The sequence below is a fragment of the Podarcis filfolensis genome, assembly GCF_964270895.1.
Source record: "Podarcis filfolensis genome assembly, chromosome: 17".
Classification (NCBI taxonomy): domain Eukaryota; kingdom Metazoa; phylum Chordata; class Lepidosauria; order Squamata; family Lacertidae; genus Podarcis; species Podarcis filfolensis.
Window position 1 is genome coordinate 20,046,182 of NC_139621.1, and position 12,395 is coordinate 20,058,576.

A 12,395-nucleotide genomic window follows, 5' to 3' on the forward strand; every position below is an offset into this window, starting at 1 on the left:
GACCGCTACTGAGCACCAGGTATTTGAGTGCTTGTAGTAGCCAAGATTTTTGTCTGCCAAGGATAGGGCACCTGGGAACGTTATTCCATGTGCCATACCTCCTGGCTGCTTAGAAAGTACTTGTAGGCTTTTTAAAAAAATCATGAGAGAACATAGCTTTGCCTGTAACAAATGTAGAGCCATTCACCAGCATTTGTGTACAAGTTAGTTTAGTTTTACTGAAAGTTGTGATCTAGATCGTTCTTTGCACAAGACACTTTTGTGTATGATGGCACAGGGAACTATGGTTAGTTTAAAAACTTCCAGGTGAATACTTCCAATACTCTCCTTGGTTGTATAAAACTGTGATCGACTATTCTGTCTGAAGCAGGCTGCACAACAAATTAGGGCTCAACATACAGTAGTGCTACTGATTTTGCAAATGTTTAAACAGAATTCATTTATAACATATGACAGACTACTGCTAGAAAAATAATGGACTACCTTTATGCAGAAAAATAGCACAGTACCAATCCCTCATAACATAACTGGTATATTTATTTAGCATATTCCGGTAGCCCTGTTATGTTTTTGTCAGTTGATGTGATCTCAGGAAAAGGCTTTCTGTAAACACAGAAAGCCCAAAAGTCTATTTTTGGCACTTAGCTGATATTTCATTTTTTTGTGAACCATATTTTAAGTTGTGTCCTAAACATATTCCTTATCATTCTGTAACAGAGCTGTTTACAGCGCTCCTTTAGAGCTGAAGTCTTCACCTGCCCTGCTTGCCGACACGACCTTGGAAAGGGCTACACCATGGTTCCCAACAAAATACTGCAGACACTACTTGACCAGTTCTTCCCTGGTTACAGCAAAGGACGATGATACGAGTTCAGTTCTCAGTATACTTCTCTTAATGACTTACAGACTGTACAAAGAGAAGAAACCAGGAAAATTCAAAAGTGGACCAGCTGGCTTGAGCGCACTTCATATGACTGTCACATTGTGGAGCGGCTAACTCAACCTTCTTTCCCATTTTGCAATCTTTTTTGTGTAGTGAGAACTTCACATTCTCAGCTGACTTTCAACACTGAAGGTAGTTTTGGACAGATGACAACAAGGGGGGCGGGGAATACAAGCCTTGGCTCTGACTGGCCACAACAGTGGATGCTTCAGATTGTTTTTTGTAACTACCTCAGATGGAGGAAAACAAATTGTGGGGAATTTTAAGAGCGCATCAGATGAAGTTCAGCTACACACTGCCTCCTGAATATTAGTTTGCCTGGTCCATGCAGTTTGATTTTACAACAAGAAAACAGCACTTAAGCCAGTTTTTAATTACAGAACATCAAATTCTGTGGTGTGCATAATCTTTTTGTGCGTGTGCATTTCCTGCCATTATGCTGTTTTTCTTAATTTCTTTTGCAAGAACAGGCTTTTAGTCTATTTTTGTGAGCGTCATTGTGCTCTTGTATCTTATGCAAGTTGACTACTAATGACTGAGAACAATATGAATGCATTGTTGCTGTTAATGTAAAGTGATTTGTGTTTTTTGCACTTAAAGAGGGTATTCAAAACACTCTAGTTGTGTAAAAACTATTTCATATGAAACAAGCCACTTTTGTATTAGGTAAAACTGTATGCTTTTAGTAGGTCTTGTATCAGTGGCAATACATCTTACACAGCATTGAGAGCAGTGCTAGCTTGGAGAGGGCTCAAATCGCTTCATATTGTGATCTGAAATTTTATATACAGTATATTCCTCTTCCCCAATATACCTTATTAAATATTTTATGATTCATAAAGTGTTAGTTTGTATTTTGCAGCCATAAGACAGTGTTTCCTGGAAGATGGCTGAATGTATATTTGAAAACTTTTGATAACAAGGTGTTTGGTCTCGGGTTTAATATCTTTGGGCAATTTGCATTAGAAAGCTATATTATACAAAACATTTTAAAAGACCTTAGTTGTGGAGAAATTGGCCTTCTGCATTTTTTTGTTTGTTGGCACAAAGCCAAACTCACTGGGTTTTTGCAGAATGCTATCTCAAGGCGGGGAAATTCACAAATATACTACCCCAAGCCTCACCTGGTATCTTGGGCAGAACACAATGCATTGTAGAAGCACCCCTTCCAGTTAATGCAAGCATAGAATACACTATAAATAGTTCACAAAAGCACATAACAAAATACCACACACTTTCAGAAAATCTTGTTTTTAATCAGACTTTGAAATCAGGTTTCAAAAGCTATTACAACCTCTAGATTTTATTGGAATGCTACCACAGGGAGTTTAAAAAAGAAAAAACAAGTTCCTTAAATGACATTATCAACACTAGAAGCAATATATAAATTTAATTAATACAATCTACAAAAGTATATAGCCACAATCTAATACAAAGTGAGGTACAGAGGAGCTTACTTTCCTTTGTTTCAGCATATTGTGGTCTCTGTCTTTCAGTTCATACAAAGTGAATGACTATAATTTTAGCCACCAAACAGCCTGAGCCCAAAAAAGAATCCCACAGTATAGGCGTTATTCAAAATAAACTGGGATTGCTCTCTATCACAGAAGTATTATCAGGGCCCAGTTTAACAACAACAAAAAGGGTTCTATTTTTACACATACCGTTCTATGTTTAGCGCTCCTCAACACAGGAAAGCAGCCTTGGTCCTGAATTGATCAAAGAGTGTTAAATCAAGGCCACTTCAGCATGAACTGCTGTGGAAACTGAGGCACTGCATCAAGTCAGTTTCTTTCCACCTAAAGTATATTTACATAGCTGCACAGAAATTTAATCAACAGTATGGAGATTACAAAAATATACACCGTATAAAAAAAATGGTTCACTGGGCAGAAGAGCCCATCCTTCCTGAAGCGTAGCAAGGGAGGTCGAGCCTGGTCACCTAAAAAGGAACAGGGTAAGGTGAGGGGAGACTGACCCTAAGATGATGCTCTCTTCTGTTCAGCAAAAGGAGACTCGTAGACTTCCATCGGTGGGCAGGTACAAACCAGATGTTGATCTCCGTAGATGTCGTCGATTCGAGCAATTGTGGGCCAGAATTTATTTTCAGGTCTTACAAATGGCTGAAGTAGGAGAAACATATCCAGTGGGTAATTTTTAAATTACCGACAATTGGCAGACAATATTCTATGGTACATGAAAGAGTAACGGGCATACTGCAGCATGTACAAGAGACAATAGCCAGCTTCATTAGGTAGTATAGGAGTTGTGGTGCACTGGTTTATCCTTCAAAGCCTGAAGTTTTAGAAGTCGGGCGAAATTAGTTCCACGTTTCGGCTCAAGAAAGGAGTTTGAGTCGGTTGCTAATTTTAGCCCCGTGGAGTATCTCAAACTGCTTTGATGTCCCCAAGTTTCAAAATGCCAAATGGCAGAAGTGACAAAGGATACACTTTGTGAATTCAACGTAACTAATGTGTTTGGGATCAGGGTTCTGCTGCCTGCTGTAAGGAATGATTTCTTTCTGGGACCAATAGAAAGATCCCTCAGAATAATTTAAGCATTATAAAATATGTGGCAGTTAATGGATAACCACCTCACAAGTTCAGGGCTCCATCATAACATTAGCCATAAACAACCAATAGTTCAAGGTCTTTACGCTTTATCTTGTCTTTTTATGGTTTTTTTTTGTCAGAATGTTATGAGCCACTCTGTTTTAACTTACTTATGTTACCCACCAAATTCCAGTTAGGGGATAACGTTTTCTGGCTCCAAGCTGCCTCTGCATTTAACTTACAGGACTTCTTTCAAAGCAGCATCAGCTGAGACGGCTGATAATTACAAAGGCTATAGCAGGAAGGAAGAGGCAGCTTAATCCTTGCCTTAATGCCATCTCTTTTTGGCAAATCTGATGTACCTTTCTTTTTAAGGTTGGCTTGCAAGGTTCCTAATGTTTTCCAGTACTAATGCTGTCTAATAAAACTGGCTGCTCAAATAAGAACGAAGAAAGCTTCCCGTGTTAACTCATTACTTACCAATGGAAAAACAGCTACTTCTCTGGAGTAAGGACGGTCCCAGTTAGGAGCAGCAATGCAGGTCAAGGTATGTGGTGACATCTAAGTTAAAATATACAAAATAATAATATAATTCAATTGAGTAGTAATATAAATACTCAAAACAGTAGTAATAGCCTCAGCTAAGAGAAAGATCTGCTAAGTTCCACTGAAATCAATAACCAACAAAAACCAACAAATCTGAGTCCTATTGGTTTCAATAAGATGTGACCAAGACTAGCTCTCTGAATGGGGAACAGTGAATCTGAGAGGTTTTCTAGTAGATACTGTTAGAAATCAAGCAGAGCCACATGCCTATGATATATTGCAATAGGAGGAGTACAGGGTCTATACCATGAGACACAACAGCTAGAAATAGAATAAATGCTGGCTTTATGCCTTTTTCTGTGCTAAACTGCAGAGTCCTGGGGACTACAGCATCAATCGTAGACAATTTACTTCAAAACAATCTTGATGAAGAGCAACTACTACAAATAATTAAATAAACCCTGCTCTCACCTTTAATGGGTTAACTCGAGAATCCATTCTTCCTTCCTCTATATCAGCAATTTCTTGTCGAATGTTGATCATTGCATCACAAAATCTGTCTAGCTCTGCCTTGTCTTCAGACTCTGTTGGTTCAATCATCAGAGTACCTGCCACTGGCCAGGACATCGTTGGAGCGTGGAATCCTAGCAAACACAACACTCTTTTATTGTACTGCCTTTCCAACAGACCAGGACCCTAAGCAAAGTCTAAACAATATGTTTTCAGAGTTCAAGGAACACTCTTCGGTATTACATATTCTTCCTCGCTACGTAACAGCAAGGTCATTTACAAAGCCCAGTTACTGACCAACTGGGGGTGGGGACCAGTTATTTGAAGCACAGTCGTCTCTTCTCAGCTTGCAGCAGTTGCATAAACCCAAATGTCAAATTTGTGGACATCCATAATCATGTTCTCCCGATCGCCTGACTCCCCACCAAACCAGGAGAGAATTCAGATATGTCCAATGGCAGGGTAAATGGTAAAAAACAAGTGGCTCTCAATTTTGCCTGATGGCAGGAGCTCGCATGGTGCTGCATGAGCTGGTTAATTCTTACCACCACAGGATTCAATCCCACATTTTAATTGTGATAAAAGGAGGGAGGGAACGTTGCCCATTTGACAACTCACCATAATCCTGAAGCCGTTTAGCAACATCCACAGCGTCAATATTTGCTGTCTTCTTGAAAGGTCGGGTGTCCAAAATAAATTCATGAGCTACATAACCTGCGTGTGAAAATTTTATTCTAAGATTTATATTTGTAGAAAAATAAAATGTGACCACAAAGTAGCTTTCAGTGTCTATAACCCAGGTGCGTTATTCCTGTACATCAACTTCCAAGCTCTTTGTCTTGCCAGGGTTTAAAATAAGTTTATTTTGGAGGAACCGCTGTGTGTCACCAGCATACTGATGACAGTTTGCTCCATATCCCATAATGACCACCCCCAACAGCTTCCTAAGGACGCTTAGGAGTGCTGGGTACCAAATAGTGCTCTGTGGCACCCCAGAAAATAAATGCTGTCTGATTGAGAGTACCCAGTGGGGGTTACCTTTGAGCATAAGACTGGGAATTCTGAACTGAAAACTGAAGCAGAGTAGGGGTTTTAAAAATTCTGAATTAGTTAATCCAGAACACTTCATTTTTAGCTACACCCACTGCTGGCATGTGCCCTCTCCAACAGATTACCCTGACTGAATTTGATCCTTGACAGGGAAAAAGCACCCCTGATTAAAGCACAGTGCAGTGAGAGAGTACATGACACAGCTCTAACCATTTGTAGGGAGGGGGCACGCACATATATTATTGAGGAGAAGCAGACAAGTCCACAGCTGCTCCTACAGCTTTGGAGAATATCCTCTTAGGAGGATGAATTCATCCACAAACGCCTTTCAGCCCATATTATTTAGATTGCTAGTGGGCCAATACTCAGGAGGCTGGGATAGTGGGTGCAACAGGATGACTCCCCAGTCTGGTTTAGATGCAATGATGGCTATTTTGCATAAGATTAGTTGCGGCAACTCAAAACGATAGTTTTGCATTTCACTGCTGCTGAACTCCAGGCTTTATTACACTTAACAACCAAGGTTCATGCTCCACACATTTGATGTAGCGGACTCTCATTCACAAAAGACGGTCCCAGAATTGTCAGCCTTTAAGGCACCATAAGACTTGGTTGTTCTTGTTGCAACAGACTAATCCAGCAACCTCCCACAAATAAACATTTGTTTGTAGTTATATTCACAAGCTTTTAGCGGATTGAGCTTCCTGCCCGCCCCCGCCCCCATGTGTGCTGAAGGAGATCAGATTATTTTACTTCCAAATTCCTTGCGGTCACTCTGCAGGAAGGGAGTAGGGAAGGATTACATGAGCCTGAGACTTGTCCAGGCTCTCTTCATAATGACAAAACAGTTTATCGTGACCTTCAAACAAGGCCAGTGACAATGGAAAGGACGGAGAGGAGCTAACACAAAAGCTTAGTACAGCACAAGGTTGTGTAAGCGCCAATATGATCAGCTAGCCTGCTGGACGGATCTTTCCTGAAATGAAGGGACAGAATTATGCAATTCTTTCAACTGGAGGGAGGGGATGGTCTCCACTGTTGCCATGGATCAGTCTGAAAGCAGGAGCAAAGACCCATCAGAGTAGCATAAAAAAGGATGCTTGCTATTCCAACACATTTTGGACCCAACTGATCCTTCATCAGAGAAATACAATCAATTATCAACTCTTTTTTAAGTCTAATAGCTTTGTATGCCTTGTTTATTTTGAGATTTATATTTGATAGACCATTCCATATTTTCGGGGTTTCCTATTTTTATTGCACTTTCTGTGTTATGGATTAATTAGTCTGCGCCCTGGAATTATTCACCTTATTTGCTTGGATGGATTTTCCCAAAGAGAAAAGTTACTTCTGCAACACTATTTATTTTGCCTCCTGGTCGAACTGCGATTTAAATTTATTTATTTTGTATGCCGCCCTTCATCCAAAGATCTCAGGGCATAAAAATACAAATAAAAACACAAATTACATAATGAAAACAAAAACAAAGCAAACCAATAACCCTCCACTCCTCATTTTTGGTGTGTACCACTGTCTCCTGGGACTGTGGACAACTTCATGTTAGGCTGAAATACTTGCCTCTGGCTCCTTTAAAAAGGACTTTGTAGTGCTTCTCTAGTCTCTTTGCCATGTAGTTAGCATTTAATATTGCAATCTCTGATGCATGCTTGAGACCTTTTCCTCCCATCATCTGAAGGGACAAAGAGCCAACAATAAGAACATGTAGGTTAAGCAATTATTCACAGAGGCTGCTATGCACACTTCCTCAGATGTATCAGATTCTAGAAAAATAAAGGGAACCTCTGCCAGAGTGCATGGAAATGCCATTCAATGCAGCGGTACCTATTTATCTACTTGCACTTGCTTTCGAACTGCTAGGTTGGCAGGAGCTGGGGCAGAGCAACAGGAGCTCACCCCGTCATGGGGATTCAAACTGCTGACCTTCTGATCGGCAAACCTGAGAGGCTCAGTGGTTTAGACCACAGCGCCACCTGCGTCCCAGTTATACCTTGATATAAGCCCAGGAAATAGGCAATATAGCACTGGACCCCCAAGGAGCAGCACTGATGGTTCCCAGTGGGCTGGAATCCTTATCATGCTGCAATGCAATGACAGGGTGGCTAGGCAGGAAAGGAGCCAAATGCTTCTTCCTAAAATGGAACCAAAAAAAGAGAAAAGGATTTAGAAATAAAACTCTCTCCCACTGCACCATTGCCATCGTGTTAAAACTAGCTTAAGACTTTTATGAAGTCATCTTAACGTTAGTCCAATATACAGTGGCAATGTTCCACTTAATGTAATCCCTCCATAAAATAAAGGTTCTTTAAATCAACAAAATAATCCTTAAATAAAACATCAAAGGCTCATAAGGAATCAAGCTTTCCATCTTTCTATCCATAGACAGTCATCATTAGTGAGGCTATGTACTGCCATATTCCATATCTATAGCACTGGACTACTTAAAATATAAATTAGTGGGGGGAATTCTCTTGCTATGAGAGCTAGATACGTACACTCCAATTGGTCCCATTCCAGGTCCTCCTCCCCCATGAGGAATGCAGAAGGTTTTGTGGAGATTTAAATGAGAGACATCTGAGCCATAGTCTCCAGGACGGCACAGACCAACCTATCAAAGGAAGGAGAACATAAAGTTTCAAAAACAAAAGAGAAGGGATTAGAGGGCTAAACAAATGAGATTATTTAGTTTTTCAGAATCAAGTCTGCTGATGAAAAGAATTAAGATTCTTTTAAAAACAGAAGTTTGCTGTTGCTAAAAAAAAAATCAACAAAACAAAGATTAGCATATAGCTCTACCTTCTATATGTGAAGCTGTAACTAAATTTCAGTATTTATTTTACCTAAAACAAAACTTGTAAAATGTAGTTTTAGATTTTATGGAAAGGTCAGAGACAAGATTCTTGATTTTTTTAAATAACAAGATTCATAGTGTGGTTAATTATGTCCAGTCAATTATTATTCATTATTAAAGTAGTACAAAATTTCACTTTTAACATTTATTTTTAAGCACGATTCACAAATTCAGTCAGGGGTCTGCATTAACAGAAGGAGTCTATAAACCGGATTTCCCACCTGAGCATTCATGTTTGCGCCATCCAGGTAAACCTGGGCTCCATGTTTGTGAATCAAGTCACAGACATCACTGATATCCTCTTCAAAGACACCATTGGTCGATGGGTATGTGATCATGATAGCTGCCAGGTTTTCCTTGTGTTTATCCACCTTCAGAAAGGAGGAAAAATAGACCAAAAAATTGTCAGGGAGAGATCAAGGAAATCAGAGCATTTATAGCAGGGGTAGCCACAGAAATTGCTTAGAAGGTACTTGGACATTTTGTTCCATAACTTTATTTCTATGCAGGCAAGCAGGCTAGAGACTCACTTTCATTGAAAAATGAGAACTCAGAACCTGGGCTACCTCCAGAAGCAACAGGTTGGTGACCTCGATTTACAGTCTTCCCTTCAGACAATGCTCTATTGCAGCAAACACTTCATTGCTGCAGTTGCTTATCATCTGCTCTTTCATGTTATCTGGTTTCCACCCAAATTGTAGCAAATAAGAGGGAAAATAACCATGAAAAACAGACACACTACAGAACTGACTCTCAAAATAAGATAGGCTATCGCGCATGTTAACAACTGAAGCTACACATTTAAGATTTGCATAATATTTTGCCAAAAGCAGAAGATAGGCACAGCTTCCTCTTCTATGTACTTTTATATGCCCATTGAAAATTAAAGAGTTTTTAGCCGGAGCTTATAATACCATAATGCATTCAAAAGAAGGGTGACCAACTCACCATAGCCTTAAGATGAATGATATCGATGCTTCCGTTTTTATCCACTTCTACTGGCTGGATCTTCATTCCTGCCATCTGAGCACTGGCTGGGTTAGTGCCATGGGCAGATTTAGGAATGAGACAAACCTTAACAGGGGAAAAAGTTAAGAGAGTGTCAGCCTTGCAAAAGCCAACTAAAGGTACATTTTGCAGCCCTCTGAACTCTCTTCAGATGTTCAGTTTGATCACATGAAGGGAAAAGAGGGAGAATTCTGAATGTGGGAGAATTCTGCCCCTCCAGGAAGCTGTGCGTGCCAGGGGCACCCCCCCCCCCCGGAAATGCCATCTGAGTTAGTCTGGCAGGGGCTGCTTTATTACTACGTGCAAGTTAGTAAATGAAAAATGGTGGAACTTTAGACAGTGGTGCTTCGCAACCCCACAGAAAGCGAGAGGAAAAGAAACTGCAATAAATTATGGATGATAAATATTTCTGAATGGGGGAGTCATCAGATCTAAAAAGATGCCTATTCTGCAGCAAAAGCTGAATCAAATAGTATGTCGCTAATTCATTGACTGTGGGAAGAAGAAAACAGACGTCTCCTTCCTTCATAGATTCAGGTAGGTAGCCGTGTTGGTCTGATGCAGACCAAAAAATAATAATTAAAAAATTGACCAGGAGCACCTAAGAGACCAACTAAGTTAGTTCTGGGTATAAGCTTTCTTGTGCATGCTGAAGAGGTGTGCATGAACACAAAAGCTTATACCCAGAACTAAGTTGGACTCTAAGGTGCTACTGGACAATTTTTTTATTTTAAAACTTATTCCTTGCTTCATGGTTCTGAGTCAACTATACAGAGTAAACAGCAAATGTTTATCTGCTATTTAGTTTTTTATATTGGGTGCATTGGGCTGGGTGGGGAAGCAAGAGGTGGAATTTTTAAATGAAGCCCTAATAATAGATTGTTTGTTGAAAAGCAAGGATATTGATGCTAATACCTCTGCATGTTCAAAGTATCCTAGCTATGAATTTCAATTAACAACACTGCTCTAATCCCAGCACAAAAGCCTTCTGGCTGCCCCAGTGAGGTTTTGAAAAATCTCAGTACCCAGAGCCAGCCCCTGGCATGCCCTTTCTTCTAATCTCAACTCTGCTTTCATGCCACTAATGAGCTAGCTCCTGGATTTCTGCAGCAAAACTGCACAATGTGTGCCTAGCTGCACTCCAGATACAACAGAATATACTATACTTCAGCAGCAACTTTCATTGATGGGCAGATAACTGAGGAACAAAAACAGACCAACAACCACTTTCAATAAACCTGTGAAATGCTTTGGTATGGATTATGTTTCACTCTTTGCTGCTATACTGCGAGTTGTTGGTTGGGGTACATGAATTTTGGCTGACTTTGGCGCAGGACCGAACTTCAGAAACAGAGAGGATTCTGAAGCCCAGAAGTATTGCTGTACTGAACCCCTGTTCCTGTCCCAGCGAGGAGAAAATAGTTCCCATAGTCATAGTGAGCTGGGGGAGAGAAATCAAATGCAGAGAGGTCCCTAAACCCAGATGCTTAGGAAGTCAATGTAATTTTATTCTGTTTTAGTATTTTAACATTTGTAGGCTTTAAAGTAGGGTTGCGTTTTTTCTTGTTTTATCTTTTTATAAGCTGCTTTGAGGGTTTTGCTTTTTTTACAATCAAGCAGTGAATTAATTTTATTAAATAAATAATAAATAAACTGCAAAAACCAGAATGAGCTCAGCAGAGGTAGGCACCACAAACGTTCTTCCTAAAATAAAAGATACCCACTCACAACTGACCAGAATATTTATGGACGCCTGGTAAGTAATGTCTCTACTCTAACAATAAGGGATTTAGGTATCCCACGTGTTTACGGAACTGCTTCAACGTGGAACACAAAATATGGTTTATTACGGTCCCTTCCCTCTCTCTGTTCCCTTGTAAAGTGAAAACGGTAAGTTTACCAATTATTATACAGTTCTGCATAATACAACTACTGATTAAAAGTCATGTGGTTCAACAGTGAACTGTGGCACTTACCGGTGGTATTTATGGAATCTTGACAGAATGGCTACTTGTGCACAAAAGGGAAAGACGTTTGCAATGTTGTTAGTCTCTCAATAAAAAGGAGAGTGGATGCAAAGGTAAACAGAGGAGGTCTTGCCCATGCAAACAGGCCCCAAATCATACATTCAGTACAGCCATGCATTGATAAACAAGTGCCACCCCCTAAGCATGAGTAGTAGCATGCAGGATTGTCAGTTCAGGAGTTAAACAAAGTTCATCTTTTTCACTTACACTTCTGTGCCATTCTCCTTTTGAATTTAAATAAGACTTGATTGCAGCAAGTCCAGCATATTCGCCTTGAGCTCCACTGCAAGAACACAAAGCTTATTATAATACAGTATACGCGTCTGAGCAGTTTGGCTCAGCATCCAGTTTTTGAAAATTTAGTTAATCAAGTCAGTTTAATCATTCACCAGGAACAAGTATCGTTCATGTCTACAATTTGGGCTGCGCACACATATCCTGTCTAGCTGAAATATATACACACAGAAAATAGATGTGAAATATAATCTCTTATTGGTGCATGACACAAGTTAAGTCATTCAAGATGAACAGATTCTCATCTCTAAGCGGTTCATGCTACAGTATAGCCTTTTTGCTTCCCTGAAGAAGTCAAGGAAAGGGAAAGACGTCAGGATATTCAGTTAACCAGCGTATTGTAGCAATGCTGTTCATTACAGTTGGCCATTCCTGACCTGGCCTTTAACATATTTAACATTTGTTAAAAAACCTGAAGCATTTTTGTTAGGGATTGTAGGGAAAGATCTGCCAAAAAAGCTGAAAAACATCTTCATGTATGTGACAACGGCTGCAAGAGTTCTAATATCATAAGGATGGAAGACTGAAGAAGCCCCAACTAAAGAATCATGGCAAGAAAAATTGATGGACTATGCAGAACTGGCAAAACTGACATA

At 40.0% G+C, this 12,395-nt stretch overlaps 2 protein-coding genes across 4 annotated transcripts in view; one reads left to right on the forward strand and one right to left on the reverse strand.

The window, feature by feature from the left end:
- UHRF2 (ubiquitin like with PHD and ring finger domains 2) overlaps positions 1-1,784 on the forward strand; it is a 58,970-nt gene extending 57,186 nt beyond the window's left edge. For both annotated transcript variants that reach the window (XM_083593165.1, XM_083593164.1), the window contains one exon: positions 718-1,784. In XM_083593165.1, the coding sequence (XP_083449291.1) occupies positions 718-864 (147 nt within the window). In that variant the 3' untranslated portion in view covers positions 865-1,784. The remainder of the gene's footprint in view (positions 1-717) is intronic.
- A 394-nt stretch (positions 1,785-2,178) lies between these two features.
- Positions 2,179-12,395, reverse strand: part of GLDC (glycine decarboxylase) — a 36,885-nt gene continuing 26,668 nt past the window's right edge. For both annotated transcript variants that reach the window (XM_083592986.1, XM_083592987.1), the window contains exons 16-25: positions 11,713-11,788; positions 9,419-9,544; positions 8,692-8,841; positions 8,115-8,227; positions 7,610-7,751; positions 7,180-7,291; positions 5,170-5,265; positions 4,513-4,685; positions 3,976-4,056; positions 2,179-3,066 (exon numbers count right to left, since the gene is read on the reverse strand). In XM_083592986.1, the coding sequence (XP_083449112.1) occupies positions 2,923-3,066; positions 3,976-4,056; positions 4,513-4,685; positions 5,170-5,265; positions 7,180-7,291; positions 7,610-7,751; positions 8,115-8,227; positions 8,692-8,841; positions 9,419-9,544; positions 11,713-11,788 (1,213 nt within the window). In that variant the 3' untranslated portion in view covers positions 2,179-2,922. The remainder of the gene's footprint in view (positions 3,067-3,975; positions 4,057-4,512; positions 4,686-5,169; positions 5,266-7,179; positions 7,292-7,609; positions 7,752-8,114; positions 8,228-8,691; positions 8,842-9,418; positions 9,545-11,712; positions 11,789-12,395) is intronic.